A 14,425-nucleotide genomic window follows, 5' to 3' on the forward strand; every position below is an offset into this window, starting at 1 on the left:
GAAAACATAGAATCATAATTTTCAAAAACTAAATTATATAATCTTTATTTTGATTTTTTAGTTTGAACAATAAAATATTAAAAATTGTAATAATGCGACGTGTACACTCATGAAGCAGTTATGCCAGCTACTTTAACTAAAATATTTTCTAAATTAATTTTAAAAAATAACAATTTTTAAGTTTTAATTTTTTTTGGAATCCAAGTTATTTATTTTATTTTATTTTTAGTAAAAAATACGAAAATTATAAAGTTCAATTTCCCTATTAACAAAATAATAGTAATAAATAAATAAAATGTATACTTTTATTAATAATATAGTAATAAAAATATAATATATATATATATATATATATATATATATATATATATATATATTTTTTTTTTTAATTAGCACGTGAGTTATACGTGTATAACTCACGTTATACGTATATTCAAATTTATAATTATATTTAAATTTTATAATCGGATGGAATTAAACTTTGCATTGAAAACAATTTTCAGATTATAATAATAAATGCGTACAACGTTTGTAGAACATGGGTGAGCATCGGTTTAAGAAGAGATGAATTAGTTCCAACTGTTACAAAATGGGATTTTGCCGAATACATGACTGATAACAAAAATGAATTTGATATCGCGATTAGTTACGTAAACCATACTCCATGTTTGGAGATAGATGAAGGTAAATATTAACTACACAGTACACACGTTACATATCATTTAATAATATGTTTGATTTACACGAGACTGCACCACATCATGCCCCTACAATAACATAATATTATTTATATTTAAATTTAAACATTTTGTTTTGTTTTTTAGTTAGAGTTTACATGGGTTATCAACGGTTTTATGATAATTTTAAAATCTATTGTAGCCAAGTATTAAAGTGCTCCGTTAAAGACTGCGCTAAAAAAAGGAATGACGTAACGATACTCAGGATGAAAAAAGAATTGGAAATTTGGAAACAGTATCGAGGAAAAGGATATATTTTTCCATCTTACGTTTATTTATAATGTAATTTTTTTTTAGTGTTTCAAAATCTCTTTAAATGTTATATAAAATTTTTTTTTTAAAATACAATACGTCTTAACGACTTTTAAAAATCCAAAATCGCTGGTTTTTTTTTAAATAAACACCGATTACTTACATTTTGTGCAATATTAATTTTATTTATGTATATACATAGATTAAATATTTAGTATGTATGTATATCAATTACCGACTGGAAACTTTCAAACCTGTATAACGTATAAAAAATAATGTGAAGGATATCAAGTATATCGGAGCTATCGGTTTCATTATTCAGTAACTTATTCCAAAAATAAACGACACCATTAAATTGTAAAAGTATTCTTACTATAGATGACCGAGACAAATTACTACTTTCCTAAATACTATTTCATGAGCAAAAAATATTAAAAATCGTCGTACAAAAACTAAAGATATATTTTAATAATATAACAATATTTTCTACACATTTTAATACATATAAAAAAAATACCTAATACATTTGTAATCGTCTAATAAAGGGGTGTGTGTTGATTTTCACATGATTGTTATATAGCTTTAGCATTTACATTATAATAATATATTATATAAAATAAAAGACATACTTATATTATTACTCTTCGCGAGAACCTAATCTTCTGTTCTTTCCCCGTTATTTTGTTGTATGGATTTCACTTTATAATATCTAACGTTTTTTCTCTTGGACCATATTATTACTTTATATGTTTATACAGTTTTCAATATAGAAGCCCATATTGTTCAATTACCATTATATAGTTGTCAAGTTTAATAAAGTTAACTATAAGCAGTTTATTAAAAAATAGTGCCTAATCATATCAAGTTTGATCTTGTCACCACTTTTCCTGCGGTTTGCAGTGCAATCCTGTGAAATACGCCAAGATTAAAAAAAAAACAGCAAACACGTCATAATAATATAAGCATAAGTTGTATTGTTTACATTTGATTTTTTAGTTGTTCTTCTATTTCTTTTTTATCCGAGCATATGGAAATACTGTTGTTTTTAATGCCTTTAAACACGTTGATCACGCTAGACTTGAGATTGTACATGTACATTTTCTGTCCGTTTCTACCCAGGTCCTTGGAGAGTATTGAAAACGCCTGTCGATCAAATTACAGGTACACATCTTATAAATTAACAAACAAAAGCCGAATAATCAGTGTAAACCCGGAATTACGTTGGCCGTCGTGAAGTCCGCTTCGAATATTTTTGTTCCGTCAATCACCACTGGAATCTTTTCGGTGCAGTTATGGCTAGCTATCAACTTGCTCACGTACTCGATAGAAGGGAAAATCAAATATCTGTCCGGAGTCATAAGCAAGTACTTAACGTCGTCGGGGCTCTGTTTCAAATTATTATTTACCGTAAATACTGTATTATTGTACCAGGAGGTACTCGCAATAAGTAAAATATTATGAAGCAAGCGAAAAGCCGAGCTGCAGTGTGACCACAATGACAAAGTTACATTTCTCTCGTGCCTAAATATTTTTAATTTGTTTCTCTACAGCAACCATGCGATAGAATAACATATTATCCATCAATTATAATATTACCACATTGTCAGATTAGAATTTATCTGATATGTATAAAAAAGTATTTATTTTTATTTAAAGTGGTCGTCGTAAAGTCGCTCGCCTTCTTGATTACTTCGTTGCTGAGTATAGGGCGTTACAATATGATCTTATTGCATTACAGTTTGATAGACGGGTAAAAGATGGTGAGGCGGAAGAGCCAAAATAGGAATGTTATGTGACGGAAACGTTCCGTTTAGTGAGGCCAAAAAAACAATAGAAGTAGCTGAAACCAATGTCAAGGCGGATGTATGACGTCAGATGGGATAAGGAATAATTAGTATACAAGATCAAGTTTTTAAAGCGCCGAACAAGCAAGGAAAATGAAAGAGGCACAAATTTGGACATGTTAGACAAAGGGAGAAAACGAAATAGTAAAACGGATTAGAGATAGAGATCATAAACAAATGCATGGAGATGTGTGGCGTGGAAAAAGATATGTCCGTCAATAAAGAATTGTGGACGGTGAGGATTTAGCTGGCCTACTCCATTTGTATGATACGAGACGAAGAGGAGGCACTTATAACAACGTTTTATTGACTTTTTACCTTTTGCATTTGGACTGTTATCTTGGGTTTAGCAGCGCTGTGCAGTATGAAGCCGATGTCGAAGACAATACCGGCTACCACTCCCATTTCCAACGGAAACACCAGACAGGCGAAGAACGTAAACAGCCCGAGGAGCAGATCTTTTTCTATCAAACAAACGGATACGGTTATAATATAACTGGTTCGGTGTTTAAGAGACATGCAAAACTATACTTTTAGACTTGTAAATCCGCTTGACGGATTCGACGTCGATCATGCAAAATGATGTGGCAATTATGACGGACGCCAGCGAAGCCTTGGGTATATAATAAAAGTATGGCGTCAAAAATATCAAGCCCGCCATCACAGATAAACCTAAACTTTAAATTACATTAAAGTCGTTTCTGTTCGATAGTATTATGGTAAGCAAACAATTACTGTACCCGTGTACAGCCCTCCGAGTGGTGTTTGAACGCCGCTGGCATAGTTCAGGGAACCTCTGGCCAAAGCCCCGGTCACGGGAAAACCGTGTACGAATGAAGTGCCCAAATTTGACAGACCCAATGCCAGGAGTTCTTGGTTCGTGTCTACTAGTTTACCATCGGCTAAAACGACAATTTCGCCAATGATTACTCTCACCGCGATTGGACTACACAATTATTACAGTAGTTCGACATACCGAATCTCCTGCAAAGCGAAATGTTTTCCAGCAACGAGATGAGTGGTACCACGATTACACTGAGGCCCATGTTAGAGATCATTTCGTAGAGACCTTCTACTCTACCGTCCACGTTTCTGTTAAATTCCGGCCAACTCAACTGCGGTAGTCCGACCGGTATTTTATCTGAAAGACAAAGATTTGCAAACTATGTATTCATGGCGAATCTCAAAATGTACACTACAGAATATCCCACATCATAACGTCGGTGTTTCAGGTCTCAATATAGGTATCTCGAAACAGAGACAAATCGAAATCTTGCATCTACCGTTTTTACGGATCCTGATTTTTAAAGACACTTACCATTACTATATTTACTATTAAAACAGTAGTTTTATATATCACAAGCTCTAGCAGTATGTAGTACATTTGAGTATAAATGTAATAAGGTTAAAATTGATAAAGATAGCGCAACCGTTTAAACGCTTAAGAGAAGTATTTTCGAAAAAGGATAGATACATTTTCGAGTCCTGAAAGCACACTTGCCTGACTTAAATGTCGTTCTGGTCGATCATCTAATATACCACCAAGTAATACATACTAGACTAATACTTCACAAGCGTACTTACCGATGACTTTAAACGGAATAGGAGGTTTAACGCTGGACGTGATGTCGTGGTTTGAATGTTTTACATAATGATAGCCGATAGCACTGCATAAGATGACAACAAACATGTTTCTAAATGCACCGACTATCCAAAGACTGTTGTTTATGAATTTGTGAGTAGGAGTTTGTAACTCTTTTATCTTCGAACCGACGCGAATTATGCTTAGAGACTGCAAAAAACAATATCAGGTGGCTAAAAAGATATTTTTTTGCAGAAATAAACAAATTAATGAATAACTTTTATATCGAATTCTAAGGATAAAACAATCCATTTTTGGTTCGAGTTGAAGTTAAAGAAGAGGTGTCACAGTTGATGCAAAATTTAAATAAATTGTTTTATGATTCGAATTATGGGAGTTGTACTTTTAAAATTTGCAACGTTATAATGCACACTATTCCTATCGCTGTGTCTCCGAAGCTGAGGTTCTTGATGTCTCCGGAAAACGAACTCAGCATCTGATACAAGGTGGCGCCGTGGCCCTTGGTGCCCGTCAGGTCTTTTAGTTGCGAACAAATGATGAGAATGCCCACTGCCGAAGTGAAACCCTTGAACACCGGTTCCGATATGAATTTCATAATCATTCCCATGCCGGTGAACGACATCAACAGCTGGACGGAGCCGCTCAGGAAGCACAACAGGGTCGCGTAAGCCGGACCGCGGTCTCGGATGGCGTTGTAAGTCAGCAGTGCGACTATGGCCGATGGACCCATAGTCACCGCTTTACTGGTTCCGAACAATGCATATACCAATGGACTGACGAACGAACTGTACAGGCCATACTACACACGACATAATAAAAAAAATGAAGTCAGATCCTTTTTCATTAGGTACACAACTGTAAATTATTATCCATAATCCTAACAGTCACAGCCAATGGAAGTTCCCGCTGAGTTTCTGGGACAGTCTAAGGTGGTCCCGTGTTTTTTCTGGTTGAATCGGTCAAGAACCTCACCCATAGGTGGTCTCGTTGAGTGCGTGGGGGTAAGGGAATAATAGAATTTTAAGAGCTGAGAGCTGTTTCGTTTTGAAATGCTATCGCAGTAATGAGGCTGAGACCATAGCTCCGAAAACAACTCTGCAGTGGATTCGAATTTCTAGCAAATACATAGTTTTTAAGGAATAATGTGTCAATAGTATATAAGTTACGAACGTTTTCACTGGAACTGTAGAAAATGATCAAGTCTATTCGCTCTATTTTATACTGTTTATTTAGTTTATGAACTTCCATTGGCGAATAATGCTAAGAAAAATGTGTATATTATATGCACTCACCTGTGGTGGCAATCCAGCTATGCTCGCTAATGCCATCGACTGGGGTATTACAGTTAAGCCTATGGTCAATCCGGCCAACAAATCGCCTACAAATTTGGTTGACGAATATTCCGGCAACCATTGTAGAATGTACAGTTTGGCAACTGAGTAATCCGCTATTGTCGATGGCCATTGATGAACGTTTCTTTTCCGAAAGTGGTTTCGTTGATTTTGTGGAGTCAACTCCAAGTTCTCAATAGTTACTATTAATTGGCAATATTATTAAAATAGATGGTCTATTAACTCGTAATATTATGACAACGTGCGTTGATTAAAAAATATATACTTATATATTTTAATGGGCACACGCATCTCCTTATAAAAACACTTTCTTAATAACAGAGATACTACTGTTTTGGATAAGGACACCGAATTAATAAATAATAAAACAAAAACGTTGATTTATAGACAATAGATATAAAAAAAATATCTTATCACATGGACTTTGGCCCATACATTGTAATGTAAATTATTTTTATACAAGTCCGGCATGAGGATTTTCTCGCGTGTGAACACAATTTGTGATTATAAAAATTGCCATTTTAATTTGATTCCACGCGCTATTTTTTTATTCTAAAACCCGGACAACCTGTGTTTGGTTATATTTATTAGAATAAGTGCATCTATTTTAATATCAAGCTGGATAAAACTTTCTTAATAATATAAAGAATACAAATAAACGCATAGGTAACAGGCTTAACGCACAGGTGAACATTTTTTAAATAAGAAATGCTTATAACCGATGTTCTACTTAAGTTCGAAAAGCATACTTACAAACAATCTCGCGGTCATCCAACTGGCGCAGACGGTCGTTGTTTTCTGTCGTTTCCTGACGCAATTCATAATTGTTGTCGTTTTTAAAACTTGGGTTGTCCATTTAAATAATCTAAACAATTAAATATATATAAAAAACCTCTAATTACATTTGAAAAAAAAATCAAAGTAACAACATTGCAATAAAGAAATTATGTGTACCGTGAACACGGAAAGTAATTACATACCATATGTTTATGAGTAATGGTAATTATCGCGTGGTTAATTTATTATACAACTATGCGATTTTCAAAATAATATGTTGATCTGATAAACCATAATATACATAATATAGCACTGAACTGAGATCAGCAGATGAGCGGCTGCTGCAACGTACCTAGAAGGCACACTAGGTCAATCGGGTCTGTCGGTCAACGTACTAAGGTTTTAGTCGTGTCGACCAGTGTTCATTCAAGGTCTGTAATGTAATATTAATAATAATTAATAACTTATTACGGCTTCACAGCTGTATACTCTGCGATAATTTAAATCAACCCACAACGAGTGGGAAATTATTTGAACGTTATGTAATTATGTGTAAAATCTAAAATATTATCTATAACTGATAATAAACGGCTATAAAACAAAAAGTAGTCGTTAATAAAACATTAAATATTATCATTCAGTTATAAAAAAAAAATGCTTTTGATGTAATTAAATTAATATGTATGCATACAGGGCGCATCTTACGAGGCGGTACAGGGTGCACTACATTTTCTCAGAAGGAAAATACCATTTAAAGAAAAAAAAAATTTTACTTTTTAAATATTTCAATACTGAAAAACGCTGAAAAAACGAATTTTATACATTTTCTTCGTAAAACCAAAAAATAGCCATAAGAAAATTATATTTTACTATAAAGGACGACTGAAGAGAGGTTTAGATTAGGTACCTAAACATATTTTTTTCCATCTAACCATCTAACTGTATTTTCAAAACTGGTTATTGACCAATTATTACATTCGAGTAAACCATTTTTTATACAAATAGATATTTTAAATTTTAATAAATATTCACACATAAAAGTTTTAATGTTTTATTTTGGGCTGTAAAAATAACAGGTAAAACGACACAAATGATAGTTTCATATAAAAAAAAATTAAATTTTCTTCTACAGTGGATACATTTTCGGGGAACACCGTGTCTCTCCCTTGTCTGTTAATTAATATAATATATTATTTTATTATTATAATTCTCTTTTGGTCAGATAACTCGTGTTTCATCTGATACAACAAAGCGAATGAGATCTTATCTTTAATTTTTGTACCGCTAATTATTCTTATGAGTTATATTGAAACGTACAACCTGACATTTAAAATTATATCAAATTAAAAAAAAAACAGTTGACTGGCGTAGATAATATTATCATACCTACTTACAACAATTGTCATTTATTAATTTTACAATGTTAGTATTAGTCACACAATAAGTACAACATTAGTCAGTTATTAAGCGTCTTTCTGTATACTAATTACTGTAGGTATATTAAAACATAAAAATTACTTAATTCATTTGTCGTATAATTAAAGATACTTTTCTGTAAAAATCCTAAGTGTCCATATCAGTTTTATTATGTACCTACCTAGTTATTTTATTTTAGTTATTCGATGAATAGCCGAATATAAATAGTTACTTTAACAGTAGAACATAAACTAAAAACGTTTTGCAAAATAAAAATGAAGTATTACTTAAGAAAAGCATAATATCTTATAGGAAACAAAAAACCACTCGAGTAAGTTGATAAAAATGTTTTTTTTTTTAGAAAACGCTGTGATTATTGTGCTGTACCACGATTCATGTTTTTACTTTTATTAACTGTAAAGATAATTGATTTGTTAAAAAATAAACCGTTGTCGAGTCAACTGCCATATAACTGTTAAACTTACAGAGGTGCTTAATTATGCAAATTCTGGGTCGCACGAACAAACGGATTGGTAATTTTAACGGTGAATTGAACTAATCACTGGCCACTGTTTGATGTTTGAACAACCACTTAAAATGTCTATTATGATTCATTACACCATTAATGAACCCGGTCGTGTGTTTTAAAGACAGCGACAGTTTACATTTTGTATTATTATGGTAAACATCTGAATATGCATGTGCAGTGTGTGCGCGGGTGTGAATAAACACTAAGTATTTTATTTTTACAAATAATTCGCTTTGTCAAACATAATACTACACTGCGTGTTATGTAAGAATTTTAAAAAGGTGGACAAAATTGCTTTTTACTGTATAAATTGTAGACAATAAACCGACATTACGTAAATGGTATCTATACGACTATATTGTATGTATACAAAAGAAAATATGTATATTTTTATTAAGCACATATGGTATTTAACGAAGTCTGCTTGTTCAATAGATACTCTAGGTCGTTATTGTGGTAATACGATATGAAATCCTTCGGCTTGACTCCTTCGAAAATGGCCACCACGCTAGGTTTCATGTTGTAGAACAACAGGGCTTGTCCTCTTTTTGAAAATCCATCAGTCAGCACTTTTATCACCTGTATTGACATTTTTTTTTTCTAATTAGTTTCAAACCGACTTCCTAAAACAAGCGGACAAGCGCGTCAGACCTTCGCTGTGGTAAAGTCCGCCCCATAAATGTGCGAGCAATCAATGACGACAGGCAGGTTTTTTTTTTTATTGTGTTTGATTATAAGATTTTTAACATAGTCAACCGACGGAAACACCAAGTACCTGTCGGGCGTTATCGTCAAATACTGAACGCCATTTCCTGACTAAAACGCAAAACAATTTTTAAAAAATGAACAATTATTTTGGTTGAACATAGTATCATCGTGACGACGTCCCCGAAATATCTTATTTATGTGTGTTACCGACCGTTTTCACTTGAACGGTAACTTGAGGTCTTGCGGCATGGTACAGGATGGCTGCCATGTCAACGCAAATGCCGATCATAACTCCGATTTCTATGCGCAGTAACAGGCACCCGATGAATGTCACCAAGCACGGTATAAGGTCGTTCTCTGTATTGGGTAAAAAAGCAAAAACGTTTTATCGTTCTAATCGAAACATATAATATTACTATAATAATAGTGTTGGTATATGCGATTAATACAACTGTAATTCAATCGGGTTTTACATACTATTCGACCTGTAAATGGGTTTGACGACGTTGACTTCTATCATAAACACAACGCTAGTCGCGATAACTGCTGCCAGACACGCTCTTGGGATGTAATAGAAAAATTCGGTACAAAACATCAACGCTAATATCACCAGAGTGCCTAAAAGTAGAATTTATTCAATTTCTCGCCATTGGCGAATGGAAAACGCTAAATTTCACGACTAAAGCGCTAAGTAATTTATAGTGATTTCGACGTTGTATCTAAGGGGCGACAACAAAAAACATTGAATCACGGCCATGTTTTTGGGCGTGACGTGACGTGACGTGACGTGGGGAATGACCCCAGCCCAAAAACATATCCATGTTAAAAATAATAAGAAATAAACAACTATTGTTGTAACATTTCTGTGTAAACACAATTTATGCACAATTATCGTTAAAACGGCCATGTTACCTGAGTAAAGACCTTCCATGGGCGTCCTAACGCCACTGGTGCTAGTTATAGGCGCCCTAGAGAATGATCCCGTACCGGGAAACGCCAGGACAAACGAGTTTCCAATATTGCACAAGCCGATCGCGATAATCTCTTGGTTAGAATCGACCGTTTTGCCATTTGCTAGAATCGATCAAATCAATAATCCGTTTAAAGCATCGTCATCGATACACGGTCGACGGTATGGCACATTGTACTGACCAAACGTTTTGCATATGGATATGTGTTCCATTATACCTATTAACGGTACGACTATCACGCTGAAACCGATGTTGGAAAGCATCCCGAAGAAGTCTGTCGTGGATTCGTCGCTTTGCGTGTAACTAAACGGTGGCAAATGAAAACCTGGCAAACCCGACGGGAGCTTACCTAGAAAGTAAAAAAAAAAATGTCCCTGAAACGTCGTACTTTGCGGGTTAATTTTAATACACACACCTATTACTTTGAAAGGTATTGGCGGTGGCAAATCCGAAGTGACACTGTGTCCCGTCGAGTTGACTAAAGCGTAGCTAATATAGGTAGAAACAATAATAACAATTGCGTTTCTAAAACAACCGACAATCCAAATGGCGCGGTTGGCATATTTTTGGAAATTGGTTTGTTCTTTTGGGTTTTTCGGTCCGACACGACATTCGACGAGGCTCTTGAAAAGTATAATATTTATATTTTATTTGAAAAAATAATAATAATAACCAGCTAAACCCGTAAACACTGAATTCAATATATTATGGAACGCGTTTTAAGGTTAAAAAATGTCCCGACTTGGGAGGCAGCCATTTTGTGTACTGATTTCATAGAAAGAGTATTATTAGATATAATTATTAGATAATAAGAGTATTTCATACAAGAGATTAAAAGTTAAAATGGGAGGCGAAGTGCGGTTGGGAAATGCGCGCAGATAAAAATAATACTACACTCCACCTTTCCTCCTGCCCTAAACTTGAAACTTCAATAACTTCAAAAATAGTTATCCAAAACTGGTAAATCGACCAGTCAAAATGTTTAGTACATTATTCTCAATTTAAAAAGTCAATGAAATGTATGCGTTACCATTTAAATTTCAAAAGTTGAGAGAAGGGTAAAAACTAAAAAATTGTAGAAAAATTGAGTTCACATTGCATAAAACCTTATGTAAAGAAAACATTTAATTTCTTAATAAACCCAGTGATATATTAGGTGGTTCACGATAAGTTGATCACCTTGTATATATATATATCTATGCATATCACAGATCATTTTTATATAGTCTGTGGTCATATATTTGATAAATCATAGAAATGTTAGGTTGTATGGTCGAATAAAAGCTAACATAACCGCAAGCACCCGTCATATCATAACTGCGCTTTGGGTATTCGGTTAGGTTAGGTCAAGTGTTTACTCGGTCGAGTAGACTTTTCGAGTGGTTCTGTGCGAAAAATACAGATAATATATATTATATCGTTTACGACTTACTCTCAACGAGAGCAAAATTATAATACAAGCGATCCCGAGCGACGTATCGCCAATTCTGAAATGTCTTATGTCTCGCGATACCGAAACGACTACTTCCAGCATAGTGACACCGACCGCATTGATTCCCAAAAGGTGTTTTATTTGGGAAGCCAAAATCAACAACGAGACCGCCGACGTGAATCCCGAAGTAACCGGGCTCGAAATGAAATCCACGAAAAATCCTACGAAAAAAACAAAGGTTTGAAATATTTATTTTGATGATTCCGTTCGAACGGCACGCACCTAGTCCTAGGCTTCCGATGGCCAACTGAATCAGTCCGGTCATAAAGCACAAGAAATGTCCGTACAATGGTCCAAGGCCGTTAAGCGCTTTGTGCGTTACCAGCGATTGAATGACCGATGGACCGTCGGAGATCTCTTTGCAAGTTCCCAGAAACACGTATAATATGCTGCCAAGAAATGAACCGTAGAGGCCGTACTGAAAAATGATTGTCAAGTCTTACACGGTTGTCGATCAGACGACGGCATTTATTACAAGAAAACCCGAGTCAAGAGCAGTTTTGAATAGGACTGAATGTTTTAGGATGGGGAGTATGGAAAGTAAGAGTAAAATTATGTTTGTGAAAAAAGAATTCCTCGTGGAAAAGACAATGGATCATGTCTTATGATCGTTTGATTTTCTGCGACTTATCAGTTGATTATCCTTGTTTCTAGATTCGATAATTAGGCACCTACCCTTCCCTGACTTTAACTATTTTTTTTTTGTATACATCACTATTGATACTCTATCGACACGACCGTGCACGCAAATTTTGGATTGACACGAATCTTATTTGATCGGATCAAGTTTGGTTCCCTTCTGATAAATGTCGTCCTATTATGTGATTGCCAATTGAAATTTACCTGAGGCGGTAAACCGGCTATTGTGGCGTAACCCAACGATTGTGGGATTATCGTAAGTCCTACCGTCAAGCCGGACATAAGATCTCCGAGTCCGTCTTCCACCGTGTATACTGGAAGCCATTGCAGTATCGGTAGCCGTTTAATCAAAAACTTGTAGGTAAACAATTCTTTAGTCGTCTTAACGAAACATGTCTTTGTGGAATTTCGTCCGTATGTAGAGTTTTTGTCGTCTGCCTCCAACTGGCCTACTAAAAAATCAAAATAACTAAACGTCAACGGTCAACGTGAAAAAAATCTCCAACAAAAACATAACAGTGAAAAAGGGTCAAGTTCCAGACACCCTCCCAAAAAATTCAGCCTATTAAAGTAGTGATATCTACATTGTGGCCAAGTCTGCTATTTCTTTAGTTCATAACCTCACTTCACTCCTACTTCCATGAGCAACGCTACTCTTTGATTTGTATTACTTAACAATTGGCTAGTTTCTAGAGGGGGGTCTGAACCTTTTTTCTTTTCTTCTGAGTTACTTCCTTCCTATCACCCACGTAACTCCTAAATGAGTACATTGGATTATAATGTTTTATGTTTCATTCAGAAATTTTCTCCTAGTCTCTTCTTTATGGAATGTTAAAATTTTTTTAAAAAATAGATAGCAGAAGTTTAGGGTATGCTCGTGAGTTAATAGACCTACATTTTTTTTTTAACTAGCTTAGGAATAATAAATAAATTATCTTAAATCATAATCTTATGCCAATAAATCATATTTGTTTGCTAGGTTTATTATTTTTTTCTAGGAAATTATTAACACTCGAAAAAACTTGGGTGAAAAATTATTTGATTTCTTAGGCAATGCGTTAAATTTGGGTATCTATAAATTTCCTATCAAATCAGCATTTTAATACTAATTAATTCTCATTCGTGTAATTATATTTATGCTTAGACTAATTTTGTTTTTTTTTTTATTAGATTAGTATTATATTTTATAGTTGTATTCACTGAATAAAAGTTATTTTGAAAAATGTATAAGTTAGTCTGACAATAATACATGTTTATTTCATGTGAATTGGATCAAACTCTTCTTGCTGCAAAAGGTTTTTTCCCGCGTGCATTCACGTTTAAAATGTTTAAAGCTTAAGTAAATTTCGATAACTACTTACAATTAAAATCAGAACTGCCATTATCGTATGATCCACTGTGTCTTTTACCATTAAATATATTCATAGGCATGTTTTATTCCTATAATAACATAGTTTATATTACACGGTAGTAAAACAAGTAGGTAGTTTAAAATTAGAATATATAAATTGAACACGTTTGTATTTTTTAATTAATTATTAACTGGACTCAGAAGTTATAGCACTACCAAAAATTTTAAAAAATACTTTTTAGCGCTTTAATATACTCTTAAAATTTGCGCAATAAATAGCATTTAAGTATTAGAAAATATGAAAAATAAAATTGCCAAAAAAATGGATGTAAATATTATGCAAAAATTGACAAAAAAAAATGTCGTTTATGACTTTAGGGAAATGTAAAACACATTTGTATCTTACCTGGGTTAGATGTTTTAAGAATTACCAAAAAAAATGTATAAATGTTACAACTTCCTAGCCCTGATTATTAAATATGCATACGGACGGTGTTGGGTGTTCACATCTTATACACAACTGCTGTTTACTTATTGTATTATCTTTATATTATTGGAGTTAATATCTTAAAACAACTTAATGAAAGTGTTTTCTAACAAACCGTAGTAGTATACGGTATGTAGGGACATTTTATTGTAGGTCTATATGGACTAGTTAAGGTATCATTAAGTATATTTGAGATAAACGTTTTTTATGACGGCCCACTACGTCAATAGAAGTAAAACCAAAACATTATCCGAAGAAAATGGAAAA

General features: G+C 33.8%; 2 protein-coding genes across 3 annotated transcripts; both read right to left on the reverse strand.

Annotated features, from left to right (window-relative positions):
- Nucleotides 1-1,459: 1,459 nt before the first annotated feature.
- LOC126840622 (sodium-independent sulfate anion transporter-like) lies at nt 1,460-6,888 on the reverse strand. The gene is made up of 12 exons (XM_050576485.1): nt 6,769-6,888; nt 6,542-6,653; nt 5,729-5,970; nt 4,819-5,235; nt 4,418-4,625; nt 3,810-3,974; nt 3,574-3,735; nt 3,365-3,505; nt 3,152-3,297; nt 2,210-2,374; nt 1,972-2,132; nt 1,460-1,896 (listed from the first exon to the last, which is right to left on the reverse strand). The coding sequence occupies exons 2-12, from the start codon at nt 6,642-6,644 to the stop codon at nt 1,845-1,847; spliced, it is 1,962 nt and encodes a 653-aa protein (XP_050432442.1). The 5' UTR covers nt 6,645-6,653; nt 6,769-6,888; the 3' UTR covers nt 1,460-1,844.
- Nucleotides 6,889-8,563: 1,675 nt separating this feature from the next.
- On the reverse strand, nt 8,564-14,208 carry LOC126840623 (sodium-independent sulfate anion transporter-like). Of its 2 annotated transcripts, none has more exons than XM_050576487.1 (12): nt 14,078-14,208; nt 13,682-13,760; nt 12,525-12,772; nt 11,904-12,099; nt 11,622-11,842; nt 10,605-10,812; nt 10,407-10,538; nt 10,131-10,292; nt 9,696-9,836; nt 9,430-9,575; nt 9,162-9,326; nt 8,564-9,089 (listed from the first exon to the last, which is right to left on the reverse strand). In XM_050576487.1, the coding sequence occupies exons 2-12, from the start codon at nt 13,749-13,751 to the stop codon at nt 8,904-8,906; spliced, it is 1,875 nt and encodes a 624-aa protein (XP_050432444.1). In that variant the 5' UTR covers nt 13,752-13,760; nt 14,078-14,208; the 3' UTR covers nt 8,564-8,903. The 2 variants fall into 2 exon arrangements, with proteins under 2 accessions (XP_050432444.1, XP_050432443.1); XM_050576486.1 differs by having other exon boundaries at nt 10,371-10,538.
- Between the last annotated feature and the right edge of the window lie 217 nt (nt 14,209-14,425).

The sequence above is a fragment of the Adelges cooleyi genome, unplaced genomic scaffold, assembly GCF_023614345.1.
Source record: "Adelges cooleyi isolate 19-005CV unplaced genomic scaffold, UGA_ACOO_1.1 ACOO_flye_CR_arks_rails_tigmint_CR_PRNA_376, whole genome shotgun sequence".
NCBI lineage: Eukaryota > Metazoa > Arthropoda > Insecta > Hemiptera > Adelgidae > Adelges > Adelges cooleyi.